At 30.3% G+C, this 17,682-nt stretch overlaps 1 protein-coding gene across 2 annotated transcripts in view; it reads right to left on the reverse strand.

The window, feature by feature from the left end:
• Positions 1 to 451: 451 nt before the first annotated feature.
• The window catches only part of LOC145259831 (failed axon connections homolog), a 36,422-nt gene continuing 19,191 nt past the window's right edge, over positions 452 to 17,682 (reverse strand). For both annotated transcript variants that reach the window (XM_080117657.1, XM_080117658.1), the window contains exons 4-6: positions 13,610 to 13,809; positions 9,114 to 9,230; positions 452 to 865 (exon numbers count right to left, since the gene is read on the reverse strand). In XM_080117657.1, the coding sequence (XP_079973783.1) occupies positions 714 to 865; positions 9,114 to 9,230; positions 13,610 to 13,809 (469 nt within the window). In that variant the 3' untranslated portion in view covers positions 452 to 713. The remainder of the gene's footprint in view (positions 866 to 9,113; positions 9,231 to 13,609; positions 13,810 to 17,682) is intronic.

Here is a 17,682-nt window from a genome sequence, read left to right on the forward strand (position 1 = left end):
TTAATTGTGGAATTGTCTTCCGTTTTCCTGCTTTCCGGCTGACTACAATATGGTTGTGTTCAAGTCTAACGTAAATAAGTTCTTGATGAGCCGTTCTATATAAGTTATCAAATTTTCCAAATTTTCATTACTAATGATTACTATATTATCCAATGTCTACTGTACACTCTTTAACCCTTATCCTTGAGTGGCCTCTTGGCCTTGATAAGTGGTGATGCCTATATAAAAAAAAAATTAATGGCATATTTTGAATGAATTCGCATGTACTTTTTTAAAAAAGTATTTCGTCACAAAAATATATTGTAAAACTTGAATTACGAATGGTTTATTTTATTGAAATCACGTGATTAAAATTTTAGCAGACGAAAAATTGGGAGACAAAAGAGTAACCAAAACCCTCATCTCAATAATGAATACCAATTGAATAATATATACATTATTATTATTATTATTATTATTATTATTATTATTTTTTTTTTTTTTTTTTTATTTATTTATTTTATTTTTTAAAATACTTCTAGCACATCTACGGAATTATTTTTCCTAATTGTTGGCATTAATATTAATTTCGCCATACGTGATAATGTTTTCACCAGAAATGCGTTGGTTTAAATGATCCCTAATATATGTCATTACAGAGGGCCGTGAAATAAGTAGTTTATTTATTTATTTATTTTTTTTTTTTTGAAAATCAAAGCGATGAGAAGTTTGTTTTATTCAATCTTGTTTTGTTTTTTTGCGTCGTCGACATCATTTTGGATGTAGTCACCGTAAATCTCTCCTATTTTGCTTCCGTTCGTCCATTCCGGCCAAAATTCTTTCTTCATTCGATGGAAATATGCGGTCAAATTCGGAAAAGTGTTTTCTAAAATGAAAAAAAAAAAAAAAAATGATTGGTAATTTTTTTTTTCCAATGTGTTATTTAAGAAATGTCAATGGCGTTCGCCATTCTTAACATGGAGAAGATGAGGTGTTTTGTGACACTCATGCGCATTAGTACTTTTAAGTTGGCAAAAAAAACATGACCAGCATAATGAATTACGTTGGATAATAAAAGTCTTAATATCCAGAAAACTACTTGTCTGTGCAAAATGTAAATATGATATTCGTTTTCAGCATACGCGACAGCCTGAAAAAGTCGTCATTTTAAAGGTGAGTGTTGAGGTGGAAAGGAATTCAAAAAATGCCCAAGATTCGGAAGCGTGTTTTCTATATCAAAAAAAAAAGAAAAAAAAAAAAGAAAACAACAACAAAAAAAGAAGAAAATGATTTCATTACGCGTTTTCTTATTAATCGTTCACCATTTATACTGTTAAGCCTTTTATCACACTGTGAAATCAAACGCCAAGAAATATAAGGAATGAAGAAAGCCAAAAAAAAAAAAAAAAAAATGTGTCACTTGTACATTAGTGCAAACGTACCACTTTTTGGTTTTCAGTTGGGACATTTAGAGAGTGCAATGCAGGGGCAAGAAACTCTATTTTATGTTGTAAATTTCTTGGATTATAGTCAGCGAATAAACTTCCTAATTTCCGGCGTAGCGCTACCAGAAGCCGTGACAAGGCAAACGGTTCCTTGACTTTTATTGCTTTTTAGTATTTACAGGGTATTTCCAAATAAAATGACCTCATTTCACGATTAAATATTTTATGAAGAAAAAATAGCAAAGCTTAAAGATTACGAAAGAAGTATCCTACTTACAATCAAGTATTATTTGGACATGTTACAAGTCCCCAATGTGCCCCCCCCACCCCACACACACACCTTGCAACATGAACAATATCCATGCGATTTGAGAATTCTTCCCAAACATGTTGCAGCAGATCAGGATTAATTGATCGCTGTTGTTTGTTGTTCGATGTTTTATGTTTTCCAGGTCAGTTAGTAATGGCGGAACAAAGAATTTATTCTTTACAAATTCCCAGAGAAAAAAATCTCAAACTGTGAGGTCGATAGATCCAGGACACCAAGCACAAAGAGCAATGTATTGGAGCCCCTATTAGACCAATCCATCGCTGAGGCAGCTTTTCCATTTAAAAATGCTCTAACTGATAAACTCCGGTTGGGAGGAGCCTCATCTTGTTTAAAAATAAGTCCATTTGAGTCAGCTTCCATTAATGGGAAAAGCCAGTTTTACGTATCCTTATAGCTCTGCCCTCTCATAGAGTTTCTCTCTCTCAAAAAAAAAAGAGGGGGGGGGGTCATAAACCTTGCAACATACAAGCACAGAAAACGTTTACGGTTGAGAAATCTTTTTCATGTTGAATAATTTCATGAGCATTTTCGGTTCCTCAAACTCACACATTGTGACGGCTGACTGCCGTTCACGTGAAAAATGACTTCATCACTGAAAATTAACAGTGAACTGAAGTTTTCGTTTTTCTCCATCATTTGCAGCATCTGTTTGCAAAATTCCAGTTGTCGTAGGTAGTCATTATTTTTGAAGGAGCTTTAGTCTGTACGGTTTCAATTACAACATTTTCTCAAGTACATGGCATACCATAAGTTTGAGGAATTGCCAGTTCATGACTTGCACGGCGTGTGGATTTCCTTGGGCTCCGAGTAAATGCAACACGGATTTTCTACACGTCTGCTTAAACCACCTTCTGATGTTCTTGGGAGAAAGAGCATCGCAATTGAATTTCGGTCTGAATACATGCTGATTCAGTATTTGCAAACTCAAGAACAGGAAAAGCCATCTCCATTTTTTTTGTTGTCACAACCAGACACATGACAATCATAGAAAACTGGGGAATCTGATCTTTCAAACATCCAATCCATCATTTTGATTTATACATTTGCTTACAAAATATTTGATCATGAAATAGGGTCATTCATTTTGAATCACCCTGTATATTGTGAAGTGATTTATTGAAAAAATAGATGAGAAAATACATGACTGAAAAATATACAATAAAAATTATACGGATATAAGTAACGCAATTAGTCTTTATTTGCACTTTTAATAACAAAATTTAAAAATAAGTTTTTATTTTATTTGAAACTTTATAAAAAAAATATACGTTTATGAAATTATAAAACTAAAAGTGTTTTTAATTTAAAAAATAAGTTTTGCGTTTGAATTTATGCAATAAATATGTTTATGAAACTATAAGAATAAAAGTTTTTTTTAATTTAAAAATAAGTTTTGCATTTGAATTTATGCAATAAATATGTTTATGAAACTATAAGAATAAAAGATTTTTTTTAATTTAAAAAATAAGTTTTGCATTTGAATTTATGCAATAAATATGTTTATGAAACTATAAGAATAAAAGTTTTTTTTTAATTTAAAAAATAAGTTTTGGATTTGAATTTATGCAATAAATATGTTTATGAAACTGTAAGAATAAAAGTTTTTTTTTAATTTAAAAGTAAGTTTTGCATTTGAATTTATGCAATAAATACGTTTATGGAACTAAAGAATAAAAGTTTTTTTAAATTTAAAAAATAAGTTTTGCGTTTGAATTTATGCAATAAATATGTTTATGAAACTATAAGAATAAAAGTTTTTTTTATTTAAAAAATAAGTTTTGGATTTGAATTTATGCAATAAATACGTTTATGGAACTATAAGAATAAAAGTTTTTTTTAATTTAAAAAATAAGTTTTGCGTTTGAATTTATGCAATAAATATGTTTATGAAACTATAAGAATAAAAGATTTTTTTAATTAAAAAAATAAGTTTTGCATTTGAATTTATGCAATAAATATGTTTATGAAACTATAAGAATAAAAGATTTTTTTTAATTTAAAAGTAAGTTTTGCATTTGAATTTATGCAATAAATACGTTTATGGAACTAAAGAATAAAAGTTTTTTTAAATTTAAAAAATAAGTTTTGCGTTTGAATTTATGCAATAAATATGTTTATGAAACTATAAGAATAAAAGTTTTTTTTATTTAAAAAATAAGTTTTGGATTTGAATTTATGCAATAAATACGTTTATGGAACTATAAGAATAAAAGTTTTTTTTAATTTAAAAAATAAGTTTTGCGTTTGAATTTATGCAATAAATATGTTTATGAAACTATAAGAATAAAAGATTTTTTTTATTAAAAAAATAAGTTTTGCATTTTAATTTATGCAATAAATATGTTTATGAAACTATAAGAATAAAAGATTTTTTTTAATTTAAAAATAAGTTTTGGATTTGAATTTATGCAATAAATATGTTTATGAAACTATAAGAATAAAAGATTTTTTTTAATTTAAAAAATAAGTTTTGCATTTGAATTTATGCAATAAATATGTTTATGAAACTATAAGAATAAAAGTTTTTTTTAATTTAAAAAATAAGTTTTGGATTTGAATTTATGCAATAAATATGTTTATGAAACTATAAGAATAAAAGTTTTTTTTAATTTAAAAAATAAGTTTTGGATTTGAATTTATGCAATAAATATGTTTATGAAACTATAAGAATAAAAGATTTTTTTTAATTTAAAAAATAAGTTTTGGATTTGAATTTATGCAATAAATATGTTTATGAAACTATAAGAATAAAAGTTTTTTTTAATTTAAAAAATAAGTTTTGGATTTGAATTTATGCAATAAATATGTTTATGAAACTATAAGAATAAAAGTTTTTTTTAATTTAAAAAATAAGTTTTGGATTTGAATTTATGCAATAAATATGTTTATGAAACTATAAGAATAAAAGTTTTTTTTAATTTAAAAAATAAGTTTTGGATTTGAATTTATGCAATAAATATGTTTATGAAACTATAAGAATAAAAGATTTTTTTTAATTTAAAAAATAAGTTTTGGATTTGAATTTATGCAATAAATATGTTTATGAAACTATAAGAATAAAAGATTTTTTTTAATTTAAAAAATAAGTTTTGGATTTGAATTTATGCAATAAATATGTTTATGAAACTATAAGAATAAAAGTTTTTTTTAATTTAAAAAATAAGTTTTGGATTTGAATTTATGCAATAAATATGTTTATGAAACTATAAGAATAAAAGATTTTTTTTAATTTAAAAAATAAGTTTTGGATTTGAATTTATGCAATAAATATGTTTATGAAACTATAAGAATAAAAGTTTTTTTTAATTTAAAAAATAAGTTTTGGATTTGAATTTATGCAATAAATATGTTTATGAAACTATAAGAATAAAAGTTTTTTTTTAATTTAAAAGTAAGTTTTGCATTTGAATTTATGCAATAAATACGTTTATGGAACTAAAGAATAAAAGTTTTTTTAAATTTAAAAAATAAGTTTTGCGTTTGAATTTATGCAATAAATATGTTTATGAAACTATAAGAATAAAAGTTTTTTTTATTTAAAAAATAAGTTTTGGATTTGAATTTATGCAATAAATACGTTTATGGAACTATAAGAATAAAAGTTTTTTTTAATTTAAAAAATAAGTTTTGCGTTTGAATTTATGCAATAAATATGTTTATGAAACTATAAGAATAAAAGTTTTTTTTTATTTAAAAAATAAGTTTTGGATTTGAATTTATGCAATAAATACGTTTATGGAACTATAAGAATAAAAGTTTTTTTTAATTTAAAAAATAAGTTTTGCGTTTGAATTTATGCAATAAATATGTTTATGAAACTATAAGAATAAAAGATTTTTTTAATTTAAAAAATAAGTTTTGCATTTGAATTTATGCAATAAATATGTTTATGAAACTATAAGAATAAAAGTTTTTTTTTAATTTAAAAATAAGTTTTGCATTTGAATTTATGCAATAAATATGTTTATGGAACTATAAGAATAAAAGTTTTTTTTAATTTAAAAATAAGTTTTGCATTTGAATTTATGCAATAAATATGTTTATGAAACTATAAGAATAAAAGATTTTTTTAATTAAAAAAATAAGTTTTGCATTTGAATTTATGCAATAAATATGTTTATGAAACTATAAGAATAAAAGATTTTTTTTAATTTAAAAAATAAGTTTTGCATTTGAATTTATGCAATAAATATGTTTATGAAACTATAAGAATAAAAGTTTTTTTTAATTTAAAAAATAAGTTTTGGATTTGAATTTATGCAATAAATATGTTTATGAAACTATAAGAATAAAAGTTTTTTTTTAATTTAAAAGTAAGTTTTGCATTTGAATTTATGCAATAAATACGTTTATGGAACTAAAGAATAAAAGTTTTTTTTAATTTAAAAAATAAGTTTTGCGTTTGAATTTATGCAATAAATATGTTTATGAAACTATAAGAATAAAAGTTTTTTTTTATTTAAAAAATAAGTTTTGGATTTGAATTTATGCAATAAATACGTTTATGGAACTATAAGAATAAAAGTTTTTTTTAATTTAAAAAATAAGTTTTGCGTTTGAATTTATGCAATAAATATGTTTATGAAACTATAAGAATAAAAGATTTTTTTAATTTAAAAAATAAGTTTTGCATTTGAATTTATGCAATAAATATGTTTATGAAACTATAAGAATAAAAGTTTTTTTTTAATTTAAAAATAAGTTTTGCATTTGAATTTATGCAATAAATTTGTTTATGAAACTATAAGAATAAAAGATTTTTTTTAATTTAAAAATAAGTTTTGGATTTGAATTTATGCAATAAATATGTTTATGAAACTATAAGAATAAAAGATTTTTTTAATTTAAAAAATAAGTTTTGGATTTGAATTTATGCAATAAATATGTTTATGAAACTATAAGAATAAAAGATTTTTTTTAATTTAAAAAATAAAAGATTTGTCTGAATTTATATAATAAATGTATGAAAGTATAAAAATAAAATTATTGAAGACAAAATACATATATAGCAGGTATAGGCATTATTTATAGGCGTGAGAGAAAAAAGTGGGAGAACTGATTTGCCCTGTCACCGCTTCCAGTAGCGCCACGCCGAAAGTTAGGAAGTACTTTAGCTAATTATCACCGAATTTTCAAATTGGAGTGTGTGTCAGGATTATGCTTTAAAAGTCGGAGCTATTCCAATTTTCATTAGCTAATTATAACCGTTTCTCAAATTTATTTTTATTAAAAAAAACTTTCTCAACAGCAAAAAAAGAAACATGTACTCGAAAATTTCAGAATTTTGGCTTTGTCACAAAAAAAATTTGCAATCCTCTACCTGAATAAGAGCCAGATACATCCTAAAATGGAGTACTGTTGCCACATCTGGGCAGAAGCTGCTTGGAGCTCCCTATCCTGACTAGCTTCAAAACCTAGTAGGTGATGCCCGTTTTTCTTTCCTTCAATCTCTTTCCCACAGAAGATATATTGCAAACCTATCTTTGTTGTATCATCATTTCCATGACCAGTGTTCGACTAAGCTTCAATCTATAGTCCTCCCATGCTAAACTTTCACAAAAACACTTATCTAGCTACAACCACTATCAACAATTTCCCCTACTCTCTATCTGTGCGTAAATCTAAATGCAAATTCCATGAACAAAGTTTATTTTGTCAAACTACTCACCTGTAGAACACTGCTCTGCTGGCCTTCTTTCCAGCTGACTACAATATAGTCGTCTTCAAGACCAATGTAAACAAGTTCTTGTTGGGCTGTCTTCTTAATCAAATTCTACCCAATTTTTATTGCTAACGATTAATATGCGGTTGTTGGTACACTTATTAACCCTTATTTTTGAGTAGAGACTTCCGTATAAAAAAAGTAACAGCAACAACAACACCACCAACAACAATAACACCACCACCACCACCAACAACAACAGCAACTATACTACTACCACCAATAACAATAACATCAACAATAATAGCAACAACAACAACAACAACAATAGCAACAGAAATAACAACAGTAAAAATGGCAGAAAAACACTACTACCACTAGCAACAATAACAATGACAACAACAACAACAACAACTAGAAGAGCACTACCAGCAGCAACAACAACATTTTATCTCCTCAATAAACCGATTTATTATAATTTATTTTTGTTTCCTTGGTTTTGCTTAGTTTTCCTGGATTTCAGAGTCAGAATTCATCTGGTCTGATGGAGTATCCAACTCAGTGTTGTTACTTGTGCTAGCATCATTAGGATGAGGCTCAACATTTTTCACATGAAACATTCTAGTTTGTTAGGAGTTACTTGTATAACAAAGTATTCTCATGTAGGGCTGTCCTGAAAAACACTTGTACAGAGACTCTGGAGACACCCATGGACAGTGTCTAGTAAGCATTAAAACCCTGTCATGTGGACATTCAATTTCTACCCAGTAGGTGTTCAATTTCTCTCCAGTAGGCATACAATCTCTCTCCAATAAGCATTCAAACTCTCTCCTAAAGGCATTCAAATTTTATCCAGTAAGCATTCAATCTCTCTCCAGTAGAAATACACCCTCTCTTCAGTAAGTATTCAAACTCTCTCTCATGGACATTCAAATTTTATCCAGTAAGCATTCAATTTCTCTCCAGTAGGCATACAATCTCTCTTCAATAAGCATTCAAACTCTCTCCAGTAGGCATATAAATCTCTTTTCAGTAAGCATTCAAAATCTTGTATAAACATTCAAATTTTATCCAGTAAGCATTCAATCTCTCTCCAGTAGGCATTCAAATTCTCTCCAATAAGCCTTCAAACTCACTCCTATAAACATTCAAATTTTATCCAGTAAGCATTCAATTTCTCTCCAGTAGGCATACAATCTCTCTTCAATAAGCATTCAAACTCTCTCCAGTAGGCATATAATCTCTTTTCAGTAAGCATTCAAAATCTTGTATAAACATTCAAATTTTATCCAGTAAGCATTCAATCTCTCTCCAGTAGGCATTCAAATTCTCTCCAATAAGCCTTCAAACTCACTCCTATAAACATTCAAATTTTATCCAGTAAGCATTCAATTTCTCTCCAGTAGGCATACAATCTCTCTTCAATAAGCATTCAAACTCTCTCCAGTAGGCATATAAATCTCTTTTCAGTAAGCATTCAAAATCTTGTATAAACATTCAAATTTTATCCAGTAAGCATTCAATCTCTCTCCAGTAGGCATTCAAATTCTCTCCAATAAGCCTTCAAACTCACTCCTATAAACATTCAAATTTTATCCAATAAACATTAAATCTCTCTCTCTCTTCAGTGGGCCTACGATCTCTCTTCAATAAGCATTCAAACTCTCTACCATGCATGCTTAAACTGATAACTCACCTTTGACAATTCTGTAGCAGAAAGAAGTCATTGGCATTTGCCACATCAAAGCAATCATGCCAAAAATGGCGCAGTCTGTTTCACACGGTTCATCACCCATCAGGAACTTCTGATTTCCTGCAAAAACACATAATGCATGATGTATCAATAATTAAACGAACAATGTAAAAATGAGTTATTGGTGTACGGAATATAGGTGGATTATAACAAACATTTTGTTGTATGGAATATAGGTGGATTATAATAAACATATTGTTGTATGGAATGTAGGTGGATTATAACAAACATATTGTATGGAATATAGATGGATTATAATAGACATATTGTTGTATGGAATGTAGGTGGATTATAACAAACATATTGTTGTATGGAATGTAGGTGGATTATAACAAACATATTGTTGTATGGAATATAGGTGGATTATAACAAACATATTGTTGTATGGAATGTAGGTGGATTATAACAAACATATTGTTGTATGGAATATAGGTGGATTATAACAAACATATTGTTGTATGGAATGTAGGTGGATTATAACAAACATATTGTTGTATGGAATATACAGTTGTGCCCGATATTATTCATACCCCCCCCTTGAAAATTGAGTTTATTAGGTGTAACTTTGTTAGAATTTATTGTTTACGTCCATATTGATACATATTCTTAATAAACCTCTTCTGATCATTTTCGTCATTTTAAAATCTCGGGATTCTTGTAATAAAAGAAATATACAGCTATTTATAAAATCTGCAATGTTCAAAAATAATCATACCCCCTTATTTTTTCAGTATTAATCGAGTTTCTGACTGTTTGTTTCCTGTTTGATTCTTATTTTGAATGCTTTTATACAACCTTTGATTAATTTCATTTCGTTTTTTGCATTTTTCAGAAATTAAAATGATATCAACTGAAAACCAATAAAAGAATAAAAATTATTAGAATGGGGAAGAAAAAAGAGCTTAGTAATGATCTTAGGGCTAAAATTGCGAATTCACATAAGGATGGTTTAGGTTAAAAGTCAATTTCCAAGAAATTTGAGGTCCCTACAGCAACAGTACAGAGCATCATCAAAAAATTCCAGAGCCACCACACAACAAACAACTTGATTGGTAGAGGAAGGAAAAGGAAACTGTCTGCTAGAGCCACCAGGAATATTGTAAGAAGTGTTAATGCAAATCCAACCACCACTACTAAGGACATTTTAGAAAATCTGGAGTCTTCTGGCCTAAAAATATCAAGGCAAACATTGCAAAGGACTCTGCATGAAAATGGTCTGAAAGGAAGAAGACCAAGAAGGACTCCATTGCACACCGGAAAACACCTTGCAGCACGTCTAAAGTTTACTAGGAACCATGTGAATTCTCCAGAGTCCGTTTTCTCAAGTATTTTGTGGACTCACGAAACAAAAATTGAATTGTTTGGCCATATGGATGCTTCTTACGTTTGGAGGAAGAAAGGAGAAGCTTACAACCCAAAGAACACCATACCCACGGTGAAACATGGTGGTGGTAGCCTAATGTTTTGGGGTTCCTTTTCGGCTAGTGGTCCAGGTAGTTTGGTCAAGATAGATGGAACCATGAAGAAGGAGCAATATTTGGAGATACTCCAGAAAAACATTAGACAGGATGCGGAGAAGCTCCATTTAGGACCAAACTGGGTCCTTCAACAGGATAATGATCCAAAACATACTGCCAAAATAGTCAAGAAATGGTTTGAGGATAATCAAATTAATGTTTTGGAATGGCCTAGCCAGAGTCCCAACCTGAACCCTATCGAAAACCTCTGGCACATATTGAAAACTGAGGTTAAAAAGCGGAAACCTAGAAATTTGAGGGATTTGGAGAACTACTGCATTGAAGAATGGTCAAAAATCAGTGTTGATGCTTGTAAAAACCTTGTTGATAAATATCCAAAACGGTTACAGGCAGTTATTAAGAATAAAGGGCATGCTATTGACTATTAGTAAGAGGGGTATGAATAATTTTGAACTAGTGCCATTATTGTTTTTCTTTGTATAATGTTTCAAACTTGCATAATTTATTTATTTGTTGAGTTTAAATTAAATGCTTATGCTTGATTTATTGTTTGAAATCCCTTTAATATTGTCTACCTTCTGGTTTGAGCAATAATCTTATAGAAATCTCAAAGATCCGAGGGGTATGAATAATATCGGGCACAAGTGTAGGTGGATTATAACAAACATATTGTTGTATGGAATGTAGGTGGATTATTACAAACATATTGTTGTATGGAATGTAGGTGGATTATAACAAACATATTGTTGTATGGAATATAGGTGGATTATAACAAACATATTGTTGTATGGAATGTGGGTGGATTATAACAAACATATTGTTGTATGGAATATAGGTAGACTATAACAAGCATAAACAATGCAAAAAAGCAGTCGTTCGATGCCCCCATTCAGTCTGAAGAGACAATGGATTCTCTCTGTAAAGGTAGCTGGGTGTGTAAATGTAAGGCAAGGGTTGCGCAATATCCAGCCACACCTCTCCTGAACTGGCACTTTATGTGTCTAGTGGCAAGCAGAAATCCAGGACAACTGGAAAAATGCCAATGTAAGCGGAGAGCAAATATAGCATCTGGAATTCCCAAGTAGTCACCCATTTTAATACTGACCAGGCTCAACATTGCTTAACTTTGGTGATCAAATGAGAACCGGTGTGTCAATGTGACTATACTGTATATTAAAAAAAAAAACTAAAAGTTGCAGAGCGGCGCTAGGGGCCTCAAATGATTGGATTTTTTATGGACCGTTCATTTATGGGTCTTTAGCTGGTTAAATTGGCTTTTAAGGGGTCAAAATTGAAAAAAAATTGTTATAGATTTTGTACATTCACCTTAGTTTATTTTTAATTTTTAATCGGTTCATGTGCGTGTCATGTTGGCACAGTGGTAACGTCACCAGCTTTGAATGCTACAGTTTTGCTTTCAGTTTTTTTTTTTTCTTTTTGAAATCATGACTCTATAATAATATATATGAAATCCGGACTAATTAAAATATCATATTCAAACATATTTTATGACCGGGCAAAGCTGGGGGCCCGCACCCCTGCTAGTATAATATATATATCAATATATATATATATATATATATATATATATATATATATATATATATATATATTGAACTCTCCCGTTGATTTGGACATATGAGGATCCAACAACTTATTGTTTAAATTCATTCATGCTTCAGCCTCAGATAACATTTAAGTTTTGAAAGAGACTTATGAGTCCAGACATGGTACAAGTGTGTAGATTCAGTGATGCAGTCGAGTATATGGCTGCTGACTATTTAGCTGTTTCCCTTTATATATATGATGATTGCAACGTCTCTTGTCAGACGAGTGCCACTCCCTCAGATATTTAAAATCCATGAGCCCAAATGCCTGAGGGAGTATCTATACAAATATGATGTTACAGAGTCTTAGCTTTGTACGACAGCTAAGTCTCTCTCTCGGTTCCAAATGTTGAGATCCAGCAACAAGCAAGAGCAAGATAGCCAGCAACAAATTAAACTGCAGACCAGCTTAATGCGGGTAATGGTCTTCCGCTTTATGGTTTTTTAAATCAGAGATTTGCTTCTCCTAGAAAGGTTGCCTTCACCACGGCTTACGGGAGCCCTCTCCACCCCAATACACATATACACACACACAAATATGCACATATATATATATGATGATTGCAACGTCTTGTCAGACGAATGCAACTCCCTCAGACACTTAAAAGTCCATGAGCCCAAAAATGAATTTCATCGCCACAGGACCATTTTAATAGACAAATGCCTAAGGGAGTATCTATACAAAGATGATGTTACAGAGTCTTAGCTTTGTACGACAGCTAAGTCTCTCTCTTGGTTCAAAATGTGGAGATCCAGCAACAATCAAGAACAAGATAGCCAGCAACAAGTTAAACTGAAGACCAGCTTAATGCAGGTACTGGTCTCCCGCATTATGGGTTTTTAAATCGGAGATTTGCTTCTCCTAGAAAGGTTGCCTTCACCACGGCTTACGGGAGCCCTCTCCACCCCAATACATGTATATATATATATATATATATATATATATATATATATATAAACAAAAAGCCAAGATAATTAATGATAAAAATAAAAATTAAATAAATTAAATATTCATTAATCCCTCGAAAATTCAAGCAAGTAATTACAATAAAGAAAAAATACTTAACCCATAGATTTTCAAAAAATATTAACATAAGTAAAAAAAATAATGTACGATTGATTAGCATATATTTCAAAAATATAAAAAAATTATGAACTAAAAAAGTATTTTTAATAGATTTAAATAGAATAAAAGTGTCAAAGTAAAATCATGAAAAAAAACAAGCTAGTCAGAATCAAGTATCGATACGTCAGATGGAATGCTATTTATGTCTAACTTTGAAAATTTGACACGATTACTTTATATGATAGATTGAATTAAAAATTGGTAAACATAAAATATATCTATCCTTACCCAAATAGATGGAAAGTGCTTGCAAATCTTCTCTGGCGATCGATTCGACTTCTTTGGGGTTGTGTCTACCAACGCCTTGACTATAAGCTTGAGATTCCAGCAGTTTGTGGACTCTCCAAACTAAAAGACGGTTAAGTCCAGTTATCTCCCTTAGAGAATAATCTCCAGTGCAGTGGATCCAGCGACTCACAATGAACGCCCTGAAATAAACATATATATATTTTTTATCTATATAAATAAAAGTTGATGTTTGTGTGTTACATAAATCGATATGCTAACACACCATTCAGTGCTCAATATTAGATGCAAATGAAAATCGTATTCCACATAAAATCTCTGTGGCAAGATAAAAAGGATCTGTGTTAAAGAGATTGTTTTTTGGGTTTGTTATATATGTTTGAGGCACAGACTGAAACGCATCTACTCATGTTAGAGTCAGGAGAGGAAAGAGGGAGATAGATATAGAAAAAGCGGATGTTGTTACTGCCACCTGGTATTGGAAAATATAACTGATTAAGTAAAGAGGCGATAACTGAACCTATTCTTTTATTGCTGAAAACTGCTAATTAATTGTGTCTGTGTGCGTATTGTGTCTGACAAGCGTATCTCTATCTCATCTTGTCTCCGTCGTCTTTCAGGACGCTTCACCACTGAATGTACATGACTTCTCCAGTTCTCTTGATCTCGCATGACAGTTTGCATGTTCTGAACACTTTCCAATCCTGTATCTTGTAGCAGGTTGTCAATGTAAAGCATTCTTCTTCTACCACGGTTTGGGTGTCTATCTGTTGGTATCCAGAGAACTAGCTTGTTGGCTTCCTCTTCTGTCTCAAGCAGTGACCTGCTACTCTCATCCTTCTCTGCTGTACTTCAGTGATACTGATGGTACCTATTTACTATGCCTCCCCACGGGACAGAGTTAGACACCAGGGTCGTTTTTTAACGTGGAGAAAAGGTACAAAAATAAAAATTGTCTCAGTCGTGAAGGATTTCTCCTCCACCGAAAGAGAACAAGAAATGGAAGTGCAGCATCTGAAGAACAGATACTACACTTTGATCTTGACCAAAAGATGTTGATTTGTTGTGTGGCTCCTCCATGATGTATTAAGGGCCATCCTGAGCATCCATGTGTAACAACCATCCAGTCTCTTCTTCAGCGTATTTGTAAGAGTCTATGCTTTAGCACCATAGAGAAGGACTGTTTCTACTATGGCAACAAAGAGTTTTACTTTCAGCTTTTCTGAAAGAGTGGATGACCATATCTTCCTCAACTTATGACATGCACTCCATGCCAGTGCTTTTCTCACTTCAAAATCTTTTTCAGTGATCTCTGACCATGCTCCAAGGTATTTGAAGTTTTCGACAATCTTGAGCAGAGTCCCATTTAGTGCTTTCGCTGCAATTGAGTGAACGTGATTGAAGGCCTATATCTCTGCTTTCTTGGCATTACAGTACAAACCCGCCAATTGCTCTTCCTCTTCATCTCCCTACATAGTCCTCTGCAAAAGCAAAATCCAACCCCTTCACTGTAGAGGTTCTTAGATACCTGAAAAGCCTACTGCTCTAACAGTTTCTTCCTTCAAACTTTTAGACTTTGGAATTTCCTTCAGGTCTCCTTCTTCCCTGGCTGTACTGGTTGGTTGGTTGGTTGGTTGTTTTTGTTTTACGGCATATCAACCCTTTTCGGGTTATTTAATGCTGAATCCAAAGATTTTGAAGAAAATTTTTTTAATAGAATATATTTGTTGTTTTCACGCCGGTTTCTATTCAACCCATAGTTGGGACCCTAACAGGTACTACCACTCCGGGTCAGAGTGGACCTGGGAGCAATGGTAATTAAAGGGTGGCTCCACACTCCCCAAAGCCCACAAGCTGGGGCCTCACCACTGGATATAGTGTAAGGTCATATCCAGGGCCCCCATTGAGGGACTTTTACTCTCTGCAGGGGGGCAGTCGGCATATTCTAATGCCCCACTGACAGGGCCGGCTGTACTGGCATACAGAAATTTAAATGTAATGTGAACAGATATCTTGCTGCTGAAATCCCTACATAGTGCCCGCATAGATATGGTCCCAAATAGTAGCCCCCTACGTCCTCTGTCTCTGTCCGTGATGTATTTAAAAACAAAAGGGCTTCTCAATAATGTTATTATTTGTAAAAACTCTTTGATATTCTTACACATCATGAAATAATAAGTATCCTCACCAAAACTTAGGGAAAATTAACGCATACAAGTCTAATTAAAAATAAAAATCAGTTTTCATATTTTGCCAATCAGCCATTCATTATTACTTGGTATAATGAGGGATAACGGTGGTCAAGTGGTTAACGACACGGACTAACAACGTGGGTGTTCCAAGTTCAAATCCATTTCATTCCACAAAATCATTTTACTTAAGATGTTAGCAACCTTCATGTGGTTCCTTCCCATAAGTACTCGGTGTATTTCTAGAAAGAATTCTGACTATAAAAATATTGAGAAAACCAATACCAACAATAGAATCTTTGGATTCTAGTGCTGGGATGATTAATTGCAATCAAGAATCGGAAAAATCAGAACTTTGGAAGCATCAGTATCGGAAAAATTTGTGTCTATTTTCTGATGCCAAAAACGATTCCTTTAATTGACTTTTTTATTTGATTTTGTCTAAAGCAAAATCTACTGCTGATAATTATGATAAAATAGTCTATTGATCCATTAGTAAACCTAAAATCGATAGATCATCCTCTCCAAGTGTATTTTTACGTTTAAGAAAATATCTGCACATTTAAATGTTTTTATGGTAATCGTGAAAAATAATAACTTTATTGTTAAATATGTAGAGATTTATAAAGAATCAGAACCAGAATCAGTAATTGTATCGGAATCGGGAAAAATATTGGAATCGTCTCATCACTATCAGATTCATACAATATGATGATGACTTGCTTAAATAAATTAATATTAAATAATCAATTTATACCCAATTTCAATCACTAACGATAGATTACTACACTGTTGTCCTGGTGACCACAACACACATTAACCCTTATACTCGAATGGCCTTTGGGCCTTGATTATGTGTGTGATAATGCTGTCATATCTTGCATATTTTCCTGACCTAGCTCTCTCAGATTATTACTTATTTCGAAGATTCCAAAAGCATTTCGATGGCTTTAGGTTAATATTACAAGAGGAGATTGAACACGAATTTGATTCATATTTTACATCAAAACCTAAAGAATTTTACAAACGAGGCATTTATAAGTTTGTTTACAGATGGAATATAGTGAAGGTTTGACAAAAGGGCAAAGGTCGTTGTTAGGAATAAAGATTTTTAGAAACACAGTTTTTCAGTTTCAAAATGAAATTTTAAATTGGCAAATTTTTTTTATTGACATGCTATTAAAAAAACAAAACAACTGATGACAAAAAAAAAACAAATATTAATAACAAAAAAAAACAAACTATTAATAACCAAAAAAAACCCCAAAAAACTATTGATACCCCCCCCCCAAAAAAAAACTATTGATGGCAAAAAAAACCCCAAAAAAACTATTAATAACAAAAAAAAAAAACCCAAAAAAACTATTGATGGCAAAAAACAAAAAACTATTAATAACCAAAAAAAAAAAAAAAAATCCCAAAAAACTATTGATGGAAAAAAAAACAAACTATTAATAACCAAAAAAAAAACTATTGATGGAAAAAAAAACAAACTATTAATAACCAAAAAAAAAAAAACTATTGATGGCAAAAAAAAACAAACTATTAATAACCAAAAAAAAAAACTATTGATGGAAAAAAAAAAAACTATTAATAACCAAAAAAAAAAAACTATTGATGGAAAAAAAAACAAACTATTAATAACCAAAAAAAAAAAACTATTGATGGCAAAAAAAAAACTATTAATAACCAAAAAAAAAAAACTATTGATGGAAAAAAAAAAAAACTATTAATAACCAAAAAAAAAAACTATTGATGGAAAAAAAAAAAACTATTAATAACCAAAAAAAAAAAACTATTGATGGAAAAAAAAACAAACTATTAATAACCAAAAAAAAAAAACTATTGATGGCAAAAAAAAACAAA

Source organism: Euprymna scolopes, chromosome 35 (genome assembly GCF_053919585.1).
Source record: "Euprymna scolopes isolate OS-2025 chromosome 35, ASM5391958v1, whole genome shotgun sequence".
Classification (NCBI taxonomy): Eukaryota; Metazoa; Mollusca; class Cephalopoda; order Sepiida; family Sepiolidae; genus Euprymna; species Euprymna scolopes.